Raw genomic sequence first — 19,703 nt, 5'->3', positions numbered from 1 at the left:
AGAAATTATAAAAGTTGCGTATGTATGTAAATTAATAGACCCATACCCGCCAGCCTTTTAATCTCTTAACTTGTTTTGGAGTTAAAATCGTTATTATACTTTTCCCTACTGGAATGAAAACATGAACATACATTGATATTCATCATTCTATTCTTTTTTTGTGGTTAAATTTAATACATAGCACAGAAAAAAGAGAAGTAGTTAGCTAAAGTAATTTAAAGCAGGAAATAAGACGATAAAAAGTAATTATATCTTGTTTAAATCACGCCATTCATTATATATTATTGCCTTTGCAAATCATACTTATTTCCATCATATATATATATGCTGATCCATATATTGCATTTTGTTCTTTAAACTTCTCACCTTGTTCTTTTTCAGGACCTTATCAATCTGATCCAACAATAAATTTCTCTACCCTCTGCTTCCTCTTGTTCTATTCATTTCTCGTTTGCAGTTTGATCCTCATTCAGTTTCCCGATAGAATCAAAGCATCTCAGTCTATTGTTTTCCCACTAGACAATGTATTTTTTCCATTGGCCATTTATTTTTATATTCAGCTCATATTCATTCCATCCCTATTCATTCTTGGCCCTGATTTTTCTTGTTTTACCACTCATAACTTCTCCATTTCTACTGCATATAAGTACTTTTTATATTCCTTCAGCAATACTCAACACTTATATAAGAAAACAGAAGTACTCATTAGAATCAGGGATTTTTGCTTCTCATTACAATCACTCCTAGACCTTACAGAAAGGTCTAAAAAATTCATTCACTTTCTCTATTTTTTGTGATTTACTTTATGTATAATTTGAAATTATTTATTCTTGTTTTTTTATTACATTAATTTTCAGATCCATAATCCTTGTTGCACCATAGAAACAAGGTCTGGAAACTGTTTGGGTTTTCTTTCTCTAAGTATAAGTATTCATGTTCCCAACCATCACTCTCTACATCCACCACAAATATTCCATTCATCCATCCAACTAAGGGGTATCATAAATCTTGTTCTTATGTTCTGTTCAAGGATGTACTAGTTGCTAAGCAGTCCATTTATTTTCATGCATGGTTTAGTTTCAATATATAGTTCTCTTACTGCATTTAGTGACCAACTTTCCACACCAAATATAAAACTTTCCATATTTCTCCTTATAATCTGCTTTTCCTCCTATTCATACATTTTGCTTTTTCCTCATTAAAGGAAAAAAAATCTGATTGGCGTGTCCTTTGACTGGCATAAAGCCACACTGGGCTTCCCAAATTTTGCTCATTGTCCCTTGTTTCTATCAGAATTTGGAAATATGCCGAGTAATACTTAACAAATTCAATATTTTTGGGTTTAGTTTTTCTACCTGTCCCACTTGCACTCTTCCAAGTACAGTCTTCATACAGACTCAAACAGTTTATATAACTGCTTTCTTTAAAGAATCAATACCATATTTCAACTTTTCCCCAGTTACAAAATCTATACCTACAGCCTTATCATTTGAAAACACAAAACATTTATTATTTGTTTTTTTGTGGAACATTAACATTTATAGCATTCATTTCAATTTCAGGTTTCAATATATCTCTATCATTCCCATGCAGATCTCTAAAAAAAATTTTTTTACAACACTTGTTCACTAATATTTCATCTGAAACCATTAATCATTTTTATTCTTAATTCCATTCATTCTCCTGGAGGCTGTTAATTCTTTTCATTGTCTTTAAAAGCAATTTTTATTTTCATTAAAATCTCTGCATTTTCTCTGCCTCTTTTAATATTAACTTTTCCACGCTGACTTTGATGGCATTATTTGAAGCAAATCTTTCCTCTTGAGACAAAATATTAAGTATCTTTTATTGGGTTTTTTGGGGGGGCAGTCATCATTTTTTTGCATCCATTTTTTTCCTCATGCACAGGCTATTCCACAGAGTAATTCCATCAGGCATCCTTTGTTTTGATTCCTATTAATGTAACTTTAAACATTTCAATTGTTTAAAATTTATACGAAGCAGTTTCCACATTATCTTTCTTTATGTCCATTTTCCATTCCGTCTGCTATGACATTAATACTTTTCTAGTAATCATATAGGATTCTACTTTATCTTTCTGAAGGTCTACTTTCAGTCTCATTTCTGTCACCTTTTTTCATTTTCTTTTACCTCTATTTTTTCCTAAGATATACTTTTGATACTATTAAATAATGGCATATCCTTGACTCAGAAGCTCTTATCACTCTTGTATTTGTTATCAATTGTCTTAATCTTTTAGCATTTAATCTTTTAGCATTTAGTAATTCTCTTAATCTTTTAGACCTCTCACATCCTGGACATAAATTGTTTCAACTTCTACCCTCAAAACGATACACAAGGACAGTTTTTTCCCCGAATGTCATCACTCTGCTAAACAACTAATTCCCACAACACTGTCAAATTATTTACTAAGACTATATTACTATTATTATTCTCATCCTTCTTATTACCTATCTCCTCCCACTTATGACTATAACCTTGTTGTTTGTATTGTTATGATTTATATTGTTTTATTTGTTTCCCAGTATGTTTTGATTGCTTATTTAGTAACCTATGACTATCACTAAGTGTTGTATCTTATGATTCTTGATGAATGTATTTTTTTCTTTTATGTACACTGAGAGCATATGCACCAAAGACAAATTTTGTGTGTCCAATCATACTTGGCCAATAAAGAATAAATAATTCTATTCTAAAAAAATAATAATAAACAAATCAGTCATACTTTTAGACTTATTCCTTTACATGTGTACCTAAAAGTGAACTTCATATTTAAGTCATATATTTGAAACAAATAACAAACAAACAAATCGACCTTTTCTAAGAAGATATCAATTCACCAAACAATAATTTTCATTTGTTGGAATATTTCCATCACTTTGCCTGTATTCTTTTAGTTTATTCCGACTTGTCTATTCATGATGTGTAACAGAATAATCTTTTCCTCAGAATCCTAGTTTTTCAGAACGCTGCATAATTTTCACCAAATTCATCTGTGGTAGTTCCTGCATTGGTTTCTGACAGGCCTCCAGGTATAACTCAAAATACTAGCTTATTTTGATACACTTGGTTTAATTCCCTGGTATCTCTAATACGATCTCCTTCCAGTAGGCCCATTGATTCTGTAAGCTTATACCAAAAAGTTATGCTAATGTCCCTTATATTAAAAAGATGGACAGCAGCATTTCTCCAGTGAATTCCTTCCCTCTAGAACAGGGGTTTCAAACTCAATATAATTGAGTGCCGCATCAGGGTTCTGTTTGACTTTAGGATGTGTGGCCAGGGTGGCCATGGCCAGCTCAACATCACTCGTGTCATAGGCACCTGTGTTGGCCCGGGTGGGGCTGAGGGGATCCATTGTCTCCAGCGGAGGAAGGTGAGACCAGGGAGAGCACCAAACCCTTGTCCTTCAGAGGAGATTCGCTGTCCCTCTCAGGCCATGCGGAGGACCCCTGGATGGTGGTGCAAGCTGTCCAGAGCCCTAGGCAGCAGAGGGCAAGCTCCCAGCCTGGCCCTCGAGTTCCCAGGGCACCAGGACCCCATAGCCCAGCTCCGCTTCCCCAAGAGGGTGCCCGGTTGCACTTACCTCCTCCTCAAGGCTGCTGCTGCTCTCGTTCTCCTTGGCCAGGTTGCTGATGATGTGTGCGGGAGGGTAAAGTGTGTGGGTCAGAGGGAGGCCTACTCCCTCTCCACTCAAAAAGACCTGGCTTTGTAACCAAAGAATCCTCAGCGATAGGATAGAAGAGCACCAGGAGAGGTCAGGAGGATTAGACAAAAGGTGGCAAAAGGGCAGCTGTTCTGCCCCTGTTCTGGATCCCAAGGAGTGTGCCACACACCAAGCCCCAAAAACTCCGTTTATTAAAAACAGACCCCTTTCAAAATGCAGGCTTTCAGTGCAAATGTCCTTATCAGCCTGCTATAAAGTACAAAGAATAAACGAAGTCCGACAAAGGTTGGCAACCAGCCCAGAAACCAAGATGTGGTAAGAAACTCACTCTCCAAAATGCTCTGCATAATAATTAAATGTTGTTTCCAGCAACAATTACTAACTGTGTGTGACTTAAATAGGCTAAGGGAGTGGCCAATTAGCCCCATGCCTTACTCTCGAAGAGACCTCTTCCTCCTGAGTAGCCACTCCTGCCTTTTGGCAGCCCTGCATGCTCGAGCATTGAGGAGAGGCTCCTCCACTTCACTCTCTGCACTTGAAGGAGCCTCTGGAGGTTCTGAAGGCCCTGGCTGAGTCTCTGCCTCTGACACCACATCCTCTTCAGCCTCCTCGCTATCCAACGCGAGTGCCAGCTGCACAGGCTGTTGGCGCAACACCACACCAGCCTCCTCGTCGTCGAGATCAGCCACAAGCTGCGCAGGCCGCTGGCAGGCCACAACAGCAGCAGGGCTGCTGGTAGCCAAATGCTAAACATGCTAAACCAACAAACCTTCCTTCCTTCCTTCCTTCCTTCCTTCCTTCCTTCCTTCCTTCCTTCCTTCCTTCCTTCCTTCCTTCCTTCCTCCCTCCCTCCCTCCCTTCCTTCCTTGTCTTCTTTTCTCTTCCCTCTTCATTCTCCTTTCTTCTTCCTTCCCCTCTTTCCTTTTTCCTTACTTGCTCTCTTCCCATCTTTCCTTCTTTCTTTTTGTCTTTCCTCTTCCCCTTTCTCCTTTCCTGTCCCCTCTTGGATGCTCAAATGCAAAAGGGGGGAAATTTCTCCTTTTGTTTTGTTTTACTTTTAGTTTGTTTTGTTAGCCCTCTGCCGGTGAAAATGGAACTTAGGGTTTGAGTTTGAGTTTATTTAGATTTATATACTGCCCTACTCCCAAAGGACTCAGGGCGGGGAACAGCCAAAGATAAAACAGATACAAAATGAAATACAGGGCTCTCTTATATTCTGTGCACACTTACAAATGATACGCTGAATTATTCCCTTGGTACAATTCATCTACCACTTGCTAGTTTTACTAATAGGCAGTGGTGGGATTCATCCATTCGTACCAGTTCAGGAGAACCGTTTGTTAACTTTCTGAGTACTTTGCCGAACCGGTTGTTAAAAGAAATCTCTTTTTCTCACTTTACAGGGCTAATCCTGTCAGAACTAATCCTGCCTCTGTATTGTTTCTAGCCTAATCCTTATCTTTATTGCCCTGTTTAAGTATTATACAATATAAAATTTAAAAAACAATTTAAAAACATATTAAATAAATTTGGACCATACTAATTAAAACACCCCTGTTTTTAAAAACAAATTAAAATTAAAATTAAACAGTTAAAAAGAGTTAGGCCAGCCCCGCTTGTTGGAATAAAAAAGTCTTGAGGGCATGGCGGAAAGTGTGTAAATCCGGGATCCTCCGTATCTCCAGGGGGAGCTCGTTCCAAAGGGCAGGTGCCCCCACAGAGAAGGCTCTCCCCCTGCGGGCCGCCAGTCGACACTGTTTGGCCGATGGCACCCTGAGGAGCCCCTCTGTGGGAGCATACTGGCCAGTGAGAGGCTACCGGTGGCAGAAGGTGGTCTCATAAGTATGCGCTGTATGCGCCCTCCTGGGCCCTGTTTTTGGTCGCAATGGTCTCTTGTAGCCCTCTGCCAGTGAAAATGGATCTTGGGGGGCCCACGCACACCCCGTTCCATTTTCTCTGGCAGAAGCACTATGGGCCAGTCCGTCGCTATTTCCAGGGTGGCCCCACGGACCAGATCTAAGTACCTCGCAGGCTGCATCCAGCCCACAGCCCCTGAGTTTTACACCCCTGGTCTAAAATATTGGAGGTGGGGGAAAAGGGAGAGAGGGGAGAAGGGAGAGGGAGGGAGGGAAAGAGAGAGAGAGGAGGAAAGGAGGAAGGGGAGAGAGAGGGGAGGGGATAGGAGATATGATGCTTTATTTTAGAATACCTGTCAAAACAGTATTGTTTCACAGAACATCTGGGATCTAATTACTACCATTAATAGAAGGCATTGGAAAAAAGGGGTGGGATGTTGTGTTATTATATTTTTATAATATGTTATATATTATTATAAAAATATAATAGCAAAATATCCCACCTGATCAAGGTGGTGAACGTACCTAGTACTTCATTCTATTTTCCCACAACAACCACCCTTGTGAGAATTAAAAGCTGTTTGTGATGTGGCTAAGCATGGAAAAATTGGTTCTGTTGTTTCAGGAAAAAAAAAATCCCCACATAACGTATCTAAATCTTTGGGGAAATTAAAGTAATTCTTCAGATCCTGACCTACCATAGCTACCAAGGTATATGTATAATTAAATTTTAAACCAGTTGTGCAAAAGAGCAGTGTGACTGAATTGGGAATCAATAGCCGGTTTCCTCCCATGGCTTATCATTGCAAACATTTTTTTAAAGGGAAAGACAGGAAAACTAATGCTTTTAAGAGAACAATTATACAATGTCTGGTTTGGGATTTTCCCTATCACTGGTCGCATAGCACACACAAAGATGGTTTGATTGTGTGAAGGTAACTTAGTTTTAATTCTGGGTCAGGAGGCTTGTCCTCTTTTAAATCATATATATTCTGATCATAGAATTAAACACTAAACTTCCCTTTTTTATTCTCTTTTTCCTTTGCAGTCCTTTTTAACAAGCACAAGCATCCATTTTGCACAATACTTGGATATACAAACATAAGCAACAGAAAAATACAAATTAAAGGCCTTCAGAGAAGTGTGAAAAATAATGATAGCTACAATATCGGGTATAGTGTAAGTCTTTGTACAGAAATAGCAAATAGTTACCAAAATAATTGGTTCTTAAAATGTATACCCGATTATTTAATGGTATTCTCAAAATGGAATTAAAATCATACATTTTCAGTCATACACAGGAAATGCATGACGTATGTGTCAGAGGTCTGCACAGTTTTGAGGCTTCTGTGAATTTTTATTTTCATTTAAAAATAATAATTTCTAATGTGGTATTTAGCTTTTTTACAGCAACTGCTTGCTGAATTGACATTTTCATTGAACTATCAAATATCTTTCCTGGTCAATTGCCACCATTACAGATCCCATCAACATCAGTTTATACTTGTTAACCTTGAACATTTGGTATTTTAATGCTCATTCCCCCAGTTTAGAAAAAAAAACCAAGTTGCTTCTGTTTGATTGACTGATTGCTATTAATTTCCTTTTTGTAGTTGTTTATCTTGCGGTTGTGACTCTGGGTGGCAAACATAGGATTAAAAAAAAACAATGGAAGAAAAAATAGATAATCAATACATAGCATAATAACAGTGACATAATGTCAAATAATAAACACAACTCACATTAATGCAGAATCACAATGACAAGGCCCATCCTATCTCCAGACTCCTATGCCCATGGGGATTACAAGACTTAAATGTTAATTAGATCAATTAAAAAAGAACAAATGCTTGGAAACATTAATTCCCAACTTTTGTTATTTTTAACCAACTACTTCTCCTTTGATGGAATATCTTAAAGTAGCTATTCTAAAAGTTCTGCTAAATTGATAATAGAATCACTTAAATAAAAAAAAATCATATCGTAGCTAGGCCGCAACCAGCAATGCTTAACTTTTTGAATGAGTGGCTGTCAGTGAGGTGTCCAAGTGAGGCGAGGTCTGAGCAAGGTGAGGTGTCCGAGCAGGCATTCATCAGCGAAGTAGCTGGGCCATGTGGAAAGGGGAACTTATATAGGCTGGGGTGGGGTGGGTGGGCCGGAAGTGTCAAGTGGTGGGAAAAGCGAGTGGCGGGAAAAGCGAGCAAGCCAGAAAGAAGCGTTGCCTGGGTAAGTGGGCAACCAGACGAATGGGCGGACATAGGCAGGGGGAGGGATTATTGCTACCTGTTTGGCGAACCAATGGCAATCATTGCTACCGGTTCGGCCGAACTGGTCCAAACCAGTAGCATTTCACCCTTGGTATTGCAGAAGAAAAGTAGCTAATGTAACTATCAACAGAATGTATTCTATTTTAAGGTCAGGTATGCTCCCAGGTACAATTGGAGGGGGAATGGCAAACAGGGCTCTCTTATATTCTGTGCACACTTACAAATGATATGCTGAATTATTCCCTTGGTACAATTCATCTACCACTTGCTAGTTTTACTAATAGGCAGTGGTGGGATTCATCCAGTTTGTACCAGTTCAGGAGAACTGTTCGTTAACTTTCTGAGTACTTTGCCGAACCGGTTGTTAGAAAAAAATCTCTTTTTCTCACTTTACAGGGCTAATCCTGTCAGAACTAATCCTGCCTCTGTATTGTTTCTAGCCTAATCCTTATCTTTATTGCCCTGTTTAAGTATTTTCAGAAAGTGCCTCTCCTACATTGTAACAGCTAATGGTTCTTGGCAGTACATCTGGACTAGCCAGAGCCTCTCTGCGGGTTTTTTGTTTGCTTGTTTGTTTGCTGGTACTTTGTTGGCTTGACTTTTTAAAAAGCTTTTTACACTGCTTGGGGTATGCTTTTGGGGTGTACTTCCAAGAGGTAGGATGCAAGCTTGGCACCCTGTCTGATTTTTTTTACTGCCTTTCTGGGGGCATGTGAACTTTCCTTAAATCTGGATGATTTCCTTAGGACAGTGTTGGTGAACCTTTTCAGCATTGAGTGCCAAAACGGGAACGCATGCATGTGCACTTGCTGCCTGATCTTCCAGTTTCTGGTGTGCATGCACATGAGAAGACCAGCTGGCCGGTGCACATTTGCGCACTGGAAACCAGAAGGGCAGCTGCCCGGCACGCATGTCCAAGGAACAGGCAAAGGGGCCAATCTGATTCAATCATATTCCTTTTTTTATATATGCATATTATAATGATATTATGGTACCCATGCAATAAGTTGAATATGCTTAGAGCAGGGAACAGGTTCTGAATATCTGAGGCAATAAAAGAGATTGTGGTTTTAAAGATATAATAGGAGTAAAATTTACTGATAGTCTTTTTAAGGAATGGGCAGGTACTGTGGTTTATTTTCCTTTTCTTTAAACGATCTTCTGATAAACCTAATGTTACTATCCATACTTTTCAAATATGAAGCTAGAATCTTACATTGCTAGACAACTTTCTTGGACCTGATATCACACAGGTGTGTTAAACTACAGCATCTTTCTCCTAAAATGGAGATTGTTGATCTGAAAAACACCAGGTTGAGAAAAGTTCTGCTAGCTCATATTGAATAACTGATCTGCTTTCCTGTTCCTGTCTGTTGTAGCCCTGGCAGAGTAGGACACTGTGTTTGGGAGGAATCAATTTGCACTCACAAAGTTCAGTCACCACTATCATTTTTTGGACAAAAGGAAATATACCAAGTGGATTGACAAAAAGCTTGCACAAAGTGTTGAAATACTGCTTCCAGCTATAACAGAAAAGCAGATTGGATCAATGGCATAAAGCAACTGTATTTTTTTTTTTTTTGAGCTTCAAAGGATGGGAATATTCAGCTTCTACCTCACTTCCTCAGTATGGTTTCCTTTCTTCTCTTTCTACTAAAATGAATGTGAAAGAAATTGTGATAACAACATTTCAGTAAATTCTGCTTCTTTGATCTGACCCACTTGTTTTTACAGATCATGGGACAATTAAGAAAATCCTTGCTCCAGTTAATCAGACAGCCAGCAGTTGTTTGCTAGAGGAGATTCACATCTTCCCAAAGAAGCAATGGGAGCCCATCAAGAGCCTTCAGATTTTACACAGTCAGAGTGCTCTCTATGTGGGTCTTCAGAGAAGTGTGGTGAAGATCCCACTGAAGAGATGCCAGTTTTATAAAACATACAGGTAGCTGTCTGATTAGTTAATCTTGAATGATCTGGGCAGAAAGATGAGTAAAATATAATTACAGGGTTACTTAATTTAAAACTCTTTTCATTAAGTAATTATCTGAAGCAGAACAATTTTCAGTTTAATAGAGGAAAGACATCCATTGTAAAAAAAAGGGTATACTATTGCTATTCTTTCACCAAAAAAACAGTTTCCAAATGCATTGAATGGCAGCCTACCCCTAATGAATTCAATTCAGTTGATTAATCTTTCAGTTAAACACTTCAGTCTCATAACTCTCCTATCTAAAGCAATTTTCCATCTTAGGCAATGTAGAACATTTCCAGAAAGTTATTATTAGCACCAGCAAACTACAATTATCAGTAGGAAAATTCAACACTTAGGTTGAAAAAAGTGCTACCTTCTGTTCAGGGACAGTGAAGAAGTATTTAAAGAATTTGGGATAGATTTTAAACAATAAAAAAGAGGGGGCTAGCCCTTTTTCTTGCTTTGCCTGGAGAATAATAATCTCCAGGTTATAGTTAGGCAGGTATAGAATAAATAAAACAGAGGAAAAGACTTATCTACAGGTAGTCCTTGACTTATGACCTTAATGGAGCCTGAAAATTTCCATTGTAAAGTCATGGCAATTGTAAGTCAAGGTACCCACATGTCAAGACCCAATTTTCTGACTTTTTATTTTTGTGATGGTCATTAAGCAAATGCTGCAGTTGTTAAGGAAACACCACAATTGTTAAGCGAACCAAGGTACTCCTCTGGGTATTTTCTGCCAGAAATGGGCAAAAAGACTGGAAACTATCAAAAAAACTTTGTAAATCATGGTCATCTGATCATGCAACTGGCCATAAAGTTATGCCAATTAAGAAGTGTCAAAATGCAGTCATGTGACTTCAGGGGTATATACAGCCTTTGGATCTCCTGAATTGTATCATAAGTAATTTTTGGAGGGTCCTTCATAACTACAAACAGTGCTAAGGGAACAGTCATTAAACAAGAATTACCTATACCTCCATCTTCAGGCTGTTTGTCTTACTCAGTAGGTCTTTAGATGCACATTAATGAATGTTGATTCTTTTTCATGAAGAAAAATATGAGAATTTCTGTGATGTTTTCAATTTAATTTTTTTCAGCACATGTGTTGGATCCCAGGATCCTTATTGTGGCTGGGACTTGGTGCTAAGGAAATGCACACCATTGGAAGAAAGCGTGAGCATGAGTCAATGGGAGCAAAGCATCTCTCTCTGTCCAGTAAGTAGAATTCAGATACATCATCCTTTTTCAAGTTGTCTGAATCCAAGTGATTTCCACAGAATCCATCGTATTCATGATAACCATTTCATTATTGTAATTATTTATAATATTCTCCTTAAAGCAATTTACAATTAAAAAAACAGTTTAAATAAAAATTCAAAAATATTCTAAACCAGAAAAGGTTCAAACTGAAACACTGAAACCAGAAAAGAGCAATTGGTGATAATTGCTGGAGCCTTCTAGGGTGATTGTACCGCTAGCCCACCCACCACATCTCTTCAGGTATTCTTTGTACAGAGCAACTAACGGCAAATGATTTTATCAAAATAGTATCAGTTGGTGTGTTTTGTCTGTCAGAGTTACATACTTCGTGTTTTTCACTATTCTTAGCAAGCTTTTGTAAGGCATAATTTGTATATATGAGTCATAAAGTTACCCACCTACAATTTACACACACACACACACACACACACACACACACACACACACACACAAACATACACACATGCATATATATGTATGTATATATATGTATGTATGTATGTATATATGTATGTATGTATGTATGTATGTATGTATGTATGTATGTATATGCAATCACTGAAGCAATATGAAGCAATAGAATATTGATGGGGTGGTGGTTAGGGAAGTCTTTGGGAAGATGGAAACTGATTTAAGACTGAAGGGAAGGCAGAAAAATTCTGTTCAGAAACAGAATAGAGTAGCAAAAGGTTCATAGCAATGAATGAAGATGGAGGTCACAAAATATGTGGGTTGAGAAAATTAGGAAAGAACTAAAAAGATGAAGAAGGACAATAGCAAAGAAAAGTCTGAAGCAGTGATAACAAAAAGTGCCATATGTCTTTGACTGAAGTTAGGTGTCATCAAGATGGGCTCAGCTCCTGGTAAAAAATACAAGGATAAATGGTCCCATCTTAACCTGCCCAAGCATTAACTCATAGTTCTTCCAAGGACATTCTAGTTATCTCTGTGATGCCACCTATCCATCTTATCTGCTGCTCCCTCAATCTTGCCAACCAAACTTATTTTCTTCTACTTCATCATCCTTCCCATCAGTATGTAAGCTTCTGCTTGCTGATCATCACCTCAAGGGAACAATCAGCTTTTATTTGATTCAGGACTGATTGATCATTTTTCTTGCCATCCATAGTACTTTCAGAAACAATCTCTAGATCTATAAATTGAAGATGTCTGTCTTTTACTCTCCATGTTCTGCTTTCAAAGCCATACATTATCACTGGAAAGAACAGTGCTTTAAGCTGTTATTGTTGAAGAGTCCATAACCTAAATAAATAAATAAGTCTTATCTAGGTTTTTCATTGCCTTCCATCCTAAAATTAATCTCTACCTTAATTCTCCAGCACATTGCCCATCTTTATCTGTTCCCTTGGGCCCAAGGAATCAAAGTTATCTACATCTTCAGTTCTAGGCTGTCATGTGTAAGTTTTCTAAGCAGGTTGACACTACCTTTGTGTTCTTAAAGAAGAAAGAAACAGATTGAATTAAGTGAAAAGTGGTCCCAGAGGCAGGGCTTTGCATGAAATAAAACAGAAAGATAAAAGGGAAAATCTAACAGATATTAAGGAAGAAGCGGGAAGCCAAGAGAATTTTAGAAAAGGAGACGGGCTGAGGATCTACTTCACACAGAGTTGAGGAACAAGATTTCCTTCTGATATTGTTAGCTAATCATTTTTAGTTTGTTTTTAAATACATTAATGCCAGATGTTTGGAAATCTATGGTTGTCACTGTTCTGCCCAGGAATTTAAGAAGGGCAAGAAATGTTGTTAATATTCTATATTCTGAGATGGTCATTCATAAAGCCCTTAAAAAGAAGAGAGAGTAGAATTTTGCAGGGATCTGACCTTGGCTACTTTTCAGAAGCCTTAAGTACTCTTCATCTATATCTGTTGCTCCCAAATCCATTCAGCCAAAGCATTTATTTTGATCCATTCATATTTCTTGAAAACCCCATATTTCATGGGATTGAATAAAATGGTATTGTTTCCTCAATATACTGAGGATAACTCATGCTGCCCATTCCCTTTTTCCAGAATTGAATATTTCAAAATCACTGCCACAAGAACTTCTAACCACTATCCCCACTGGCTCTGATGTTCATAAAGGAGTTCACATTCTACAGAAACCCTGGACTCCTACAGATTACCTATGAGGGCTCCATAGACAATTGAGCCAGTCTATCTCATTTCTCTCCCGCCTGCCCCCCCACCCCCGGGTCTTAGGATATGCAGAAATAGCACACATATCTCTGGCTATTAATGCACACACCAAAGTTTTGTTCCTTCCTTAAATTCACAAGGCCTTTCTTGTTTTAGTGAGCAGACTCCCCCTTTACAACAGATGGTCCTAGATGTGGGTGCACTTACACTTACGAGCTGTCTGAAGTATTTGTAGATAATTTCCCCCTTTCTGTTGTTTTCCACATTGACCTTTAGAGAGTTTATTTGAATATGCTCATTTTGTGACTTAGTACAAAATGTTCTAGTGACTGATGCTTTTCATACAGTAATATTGCCAGGTGGAGCAAGACATAAATGTATGTATATTTTTGTGACACAAATGTTTTCAGGATAGAGAATCAGAAGTTGAATATGTACAGAAACCACTTTCAGTACCTTACACAGGCTCTCTATGTTTAAGAGCCTGTTTTCACTTGAAACACTGAATTTCTTTTTGATTTATACATAGGAATCAAATGACAAAACAGAGGACCGAGCTATTCTAATTGAGCCCCACAGAATCAAAAGTAATATGGGTGGAACTAGAAAGCAACTTTCTGATGCCCAATTATAATATTTGCAGATGGTAGGCATCTAGCACAGTTGCTCTGCCACTGGAATGATTTGATGGCTCTGGCTGTCTCTACCTTGAGACAGCTGGCATGGCAGGCAGCTGGTAATAAGTTTTGCATGCAGGGTGGCCATGATTCAGCAGCTTCAGCTGCCGCAGTGACTCCTGAGTAGAAAAAAAATCCTTCTATTAGGATAATAACTGCAACCTTCAAACTAAATGTATCTGTATACAGAGAAAAGGTGAAGAAAGCATTTTGTTCTGAAACGTTGAAAATTTGTCATGGGGGATGAGAAAAATCCACAGGATTGTCCTCCGAGGGCTGTAATGTGTGTTACCCATTAAAGCCCTTGCAGGATTATTTTACGGATTTTTAGCCTGCTTTTCAGGGCATAATGACCATTTGTTCCATGCAAGTACTTCCTTTACGTAGAAATTTAGTGTGTCAGGAAATTTAGCTAGATCCCTTATGTCTGATGTGTTATTTTTCTGTAGCAGAATGTAGTTTTTTTTAAAGGGGGAAAATTAATTATGATTAGCCATTCTCTTGGAAATAGTATAGATTAGCAGTAAATGTATCTCATCACTCTTTTAACTCTGGCTCAGCTACCATTAATTTCGTCTGTGTTGTAATATGAAAAATCATATGAAAATGAACACAAAATATGTTTTTATTATAATTGGAAGAAATACATCATATACATATGCCTTATTCTGAAGTCACATTAAGCAGCATTTAACATAATGAGAATGAGTCATAAAGACTTGTGAACTTTCCCTACCCTTTCATTTATGAAGATTTCAGAAGCATTCACTTTTAATTTGATTTAACCATGATTTGTCATCTGACCTCATAAATTTATTTGGAAGAAACTTCTTGATTAGAGGTCATCTCCTCACTGATGAATTATAGTATCTTCATTGCATCACCAACCTTTCCCTGCAGTGTTGTAATCCATGTTCTCATTACTTTCATTTTGGCCTAACAATGGTGGGTGACAATATAAGTAGCTTATAGAGTATAAAGGAAAGGACTGTAAATTGTGAAACCAACTTATTCAAACCAATCATCATGCAAACAATATATAAAATATAATTAAGTAAAAGTAAAAGCACAATCCTTGGAGTTTCTCATGGTCTTGCTGGATTGATGGGATCGTGTAAGCCATTACTTCCCAAGCTTTTTCCTTCATTACCCAAATATGCTTATCAGAAAGTCTTTTTTACATTTATCAGAATCAATGGTGGGTTGCTCTCGGTTTGCAATGGTTCGAGCAAACCGGTAGTGGTGGCAGTGGGAGGCTCCACCCACCCGCCCAGATGTCATCAAAAAATGCTCTGCACATGCGCAGAAGCTTCTGCGCATGTGCAAAAATGCCATGCACTCGCAAAGTGAGCGAGCGCACCCACACGCTGCCAATAGCAAACCAGTAGTGCTGGGATTTAAAATCCACTACTAATCAGAATGTCTTTGTAATATTTAGATAATGGGTTTATAATTGTTACTTTAAAAAAAGATTTTGGGAAGAACTGGTGTAAACTGAACACTTGTTCCACCTTGTTCTTATAGCAGGAAACCAGAGTTTGCTTGCTTATCTATTTATTTATTTTTTTTAGAAACAGACAACCCTCTCATAGCAATAACTGGGCAACATAAAAAAATTAAAATCATAAAATTAAACTAGGAGTCCAGATAACAAATGCCCAATGTTGAGAAAAGTACAACTAGGAAAAAAAATCACTAAAAACAATCAATTAACAGAGTTTGCTTAATTTCCTTGCTCAGATACTCAGTGGGGGGCATCTTAGCAGGCCACATGAAAAGCAGAACAATATTCACTCACTTAGTGTTTGAGCATGTATTCACAGCTCATGACTGCAGATGTAAGAAAATCTGGCGAGGCCATGTGGTTTTGGCAACCAATGGCTTGACAGTTGCAAGGTCCTTTTGCAGTTCTTTTTCTTTTATTTCTTTTGGTTTATTACTCATTGAAATCTTAGCTAAATCTTAGCTAAACAGTCTGGAAACAACGTTCAATTTTCAGTCAGTGTGTGTACAAAGTACATTCTTTATTTCTGCAACTTGATGTAGGAGTTTTTCCCTCAGTGTTTTTCTTGCCCAGCAAGCCCTTCAAAAATGTGATGGTTAAATTTATACCTGCCTTTCTGCTTATAAATAATCTTATTATATATACACACACACCACTATGCTACATAGTATATAAGCCTTCAATCAATGAATATATTAAAATTATTGTGGTTAAAGTGCTAGCCTAGAAAGCAGCAGGAGTTCTAGGCTTCCCTTAGTTACATGAAAGCTGGCTAGGTAACTTTGGGTGAGGACCATGTGGGCTGTTAAGTGAGGACCTTATATGACCTCCATCTTCCTGACAGCTTCCCCTTTGACTTCGCTTGTGAAAAGCTATCAGGGAATGTTGCACTTTGCAATTATATGACTCAGGAACTTCAATGTTGTAATTGAAAGCTAGGTACCAAGCACCTAGATAACAATTGTGTAACTGCAGGGATGCTGCAAGAATTATAAGTATGACATCCCATTATAACTATCATTCATTCAGTGCTGTCATATACCCATGTTTCCCTGAAAATATGATTGGGTCTTATTTTGTTTTGGGCCCCAAAATAAACACTAGAGCTTATTTTTTGGTGGGTGTCTTATTCTTTTCTATGTACAGGAGGCCCATTTCTTCTGCTTGCTTGTGGTGGGACAAGAGGCTGTGTGACATGCCAGTGCCACTGCCACAAGTTGTGGGCTGGAGCTGGAATTGCCCCATGTGCCTCACATCGGCTTATCTCAGGGCCCCTGCAACCAGACCACCCTTGCTCTGACATATGCTTCATTTCATGACAGCGGCTCTGGCACCTCCGTCCAGTAGGACTCCGCATGGCCGCTGGCCCACTTCTTCCTCATGCCCGCAACGGAGCAGGAGGCCAAGCGACATGCCAGTGCCACAGGTGCCACGGCCACGAAGTGAGGCGAGGAGATGGAGCTGCCCCACACTCCCCACACCGGCTTACCTCAGGGCCCTTGCAGCCAGGCCATCTGCGCCCTGACACCTGCCTCACAAGTGGAAGAAGTGGGCCAACCGCCATGTGGGCTTCTGCTGCACATGGCTGCTGGTGTTGCCATCACAAGGCAGATATCAGGTGTGGATGGCCTGGCTACAGAAGCCCTGAGGAAAGCCCTTGTGGGATGCATCCACCACCACCCCATCTGTGGTGGATGCTCCACCACCAACCCATCTTACCTCATGGCCACTGTGTCCAACTAGACAGAATGGGTAGGCACTGGCTCTTAAGTAGCACTTATTTTGGAAGTAGGACTTATATTAGGTGCACATGTAAAAACATGCTAGGGCTTATTTTTGGGATAGGGCTTATTTTCAGGGAAACGGTATTTGACAGGCATTGAACAAGTGGTTGTTAAATGAGGACCACTTGTAAAATCAATTTAACAGTTAAAAGCTTGATGAAACAGGCATCTTTTTGCTCACTTTCCTGAATCCTGAGATAAAGTTCTTGAGAGTATTCCATTAGCTTAGAAGCAAGATAGGATAAGGCATTCTTTGCATACTAGATAGCAAAGCATCTGGTAGAAGTTCCATCAAAAGGGCCTGTCCTGCTGCTCTAAACACTGCAGTTGATACTGATAGAAGAGAATATTTGTAGCTGAAGATTGAACTATGGAGTCCTTGGTGCTCTCTGAGCTTGGTAATTTCCATGCAGACATTTCATTATCAAACTAGGTAATATGAGCATATTGATATTATCTAGTTTGGTAATGAAATGTCTGCAAGCAGACAACCAGTTTCAGAGAACAACGGAGACCCCAAGTTGCAGTTGGTTGATTCATAGCACTTAGCAATAGCACTTAGACTTACATACCGCTCCATAGTGCTTTACGGCCCTCTCTTAAGTGGTTTACAGAGTCAGCATATTGCCTCCAACAATCTGGGTCCTCATTTTACCAACCTCGTAAGGATGGAAGGCTGAGTCAACCTTGAGCCAGTGGGGATCAAATTGCTGGCAGTTGGCAGAGTTAGCCTGCAATACTACATTCTAACCACTGCGCCATCAAGGCTCAGTGTATGTATTAGATTCATAATGGGAGAGGTGGTCCCTACGACAGGGTAAGCCATATACAAGTAAATGGTTCCTTAGGCAACCCGGTCATAAGATGTTTAAAGCTTTATAAACTAGCAATACAATTTAAAATTAGTTTGAGCTAATTCATAATTAGAACATAACTGTTTGTACATGTATATAAAAAGAGCCTCCCTTGCACATCTTAAGAATATTGTGACAAGGCTGTGCTTGTCCAACAAAAGTTGCCAGGTACAAGGTGCTCTTGATCAGTGAGACAAGTTGGACCTGTAACATATAGTGGATTTTCTGTTATTTTAAATGTGATCACTGGAATGTATTCTTTTCTCCTTTGATTTCCAGAAGAGGAATTTGACTGTGGATGGCCATTTTGGTTCCTGGTCAGAATGGAAGCCTTGTACACATGTAGATGGATCAAGTGTAGGCATTTGCCTCTGTAGAACACGCTTATGTGACAATCCGGTTCCAAAATGTGGGGGTCGCCAGTGTGAAGGGTCAAGTATTGAGATTGTTAACTGCTCTAGGTATGTAAAAAGTAAAATTAATAATGTAATATTTAATTCTTGGAAGATTATTTTGTATATCCCGGTCATTGCTGACAATGACCGCTTCATATTTTATAGGCCTAAGATAACCCACAGTAATACAATATATTACATATATTGTATGTTTGACAACAAGTATTTTTGGCTGCAGCTGGTGATAAAATGTGCCACTTATCAGGGCTCCAACTGCAGCAGCAAGCACAAAAATGCTTCCATTCCCACTTAGTGCAGAATAAAATATAGATCTTGCAACCAATTTGATCCAGTCTTACTTTCTGGTTATGTTCAGATTCTGCCTTTTCAGGATTAATGGGCAGATCTGGATCCCAAACTTTGTGAAATTAAGGAATTGTGATTGAACATTGCAATCCCTTAAGTATCAAATGTCAAAGGGTACTCAGTGTCAAACGTGGATTTCTTACTGTTAAAATACTGAATAATTCTTTAGTCTTTTAAAAACAAAGAACTATGACAGAAAAACAGCCCATTTGCTCTAGTGCTTAAGGCTCCAGGCTAGAAACCAGGAGACTGTAAGTTCTAGTCCTGCCTTAGGCTTGAAAAACCAAGTGGATGACTTTGGTTAGTCACTATCTCTCAGCCCAACTCATCTCACCATTTGGTGAGGACAGAAGAAGGAGGAAGTAGATTTGTTCACCATTTTGAATTACTTATTATAAAAATAATAAACGTGGCATAAAAAAATCTTCCAAAATCCTCCCCTATAGAGTCTTAAATTACTTACTGTGTAGCAGACCTGTTTACCTCAATCGTTGTTGGGGTTTTTTTTTTGGAACTCATAAACTCAGCCTACATATACTGTTTTGCCTACTTTTTTTTTAACCCTCGGTTCTATATATTGAGGGAATATGGTTCTAAACCAAAGTGTGGTTTTCAAATATGTACTGGTTTTAAAAGTATGTGATTTGATACAATAAGAGAGAACAATAAGAGAGAAGAGAGATCTTTGCTACCTTGGAAAGATTTTAAACTCGCTGTGGTTAAAATATGATTAACTAAAATATTTCATGAGTTCCATGATTTAAAAATTTGCAATTATATACATATCTGAAATTTGGCAAACTCTGATTTAGCTATTCAAGTTTTTTTTTTTAAAGTGCATACAGCTGAAATATTGTCAGCCCTTTGAGGTAGTTAAAACAAGAAACCAAAAACTTGAGTATTAATATTATCTTTAT

At 38.5% G+C, this 19,703-nt stretch overlaps 1 protein-coding gene across 1 annotated transcript in view; it reads left to right on the top strand.

The window, feature by feature from the left end:
• SEMA5A (semaphorin 5A) overlaps positions 1-19,703 on the top strand; it is a 143,969-nt gene that overhangs the window by 81,002 nt on the left and 43,264 nt on the right. Inside the window, exons 10-12 of the mRNA XM_070939125.1 lie at positions 9,546-9,753; positions 10,887-11,004; positions 18,305-18,486. Of these exons, the coding sequence (XP_070795226.1) occupies positions 9,546-9,753; positions 10,887-11,004; positions 18,305-18,486 (508 nt within the window). The remainder of the gene's footprint in view (positions 1-9,545; positions 9,754-10,886; positions 11,005-18,304; positions 18,487-19,703) is intronic.

This window comes from Pituophis catenifer, unplaced genomic scaffold (assembly GCF_029215685.1).
Source record: "Pituophis catenifer annectens isolate HBS135680 unplaced genomic scaffold, rPitCat1.0.hap2 SCAF_3, whole genome shotgun sequence".
Classification (NCBI taxonomy): Eukaryota; Metazoa; Chordata; class Lepidosauria; order Squamata; family Colubridae; genus Pituophis; species Pituophis catenifer.
This window is presented reverse-complemented; position numbering and strand designations above follow the sequence as displayed.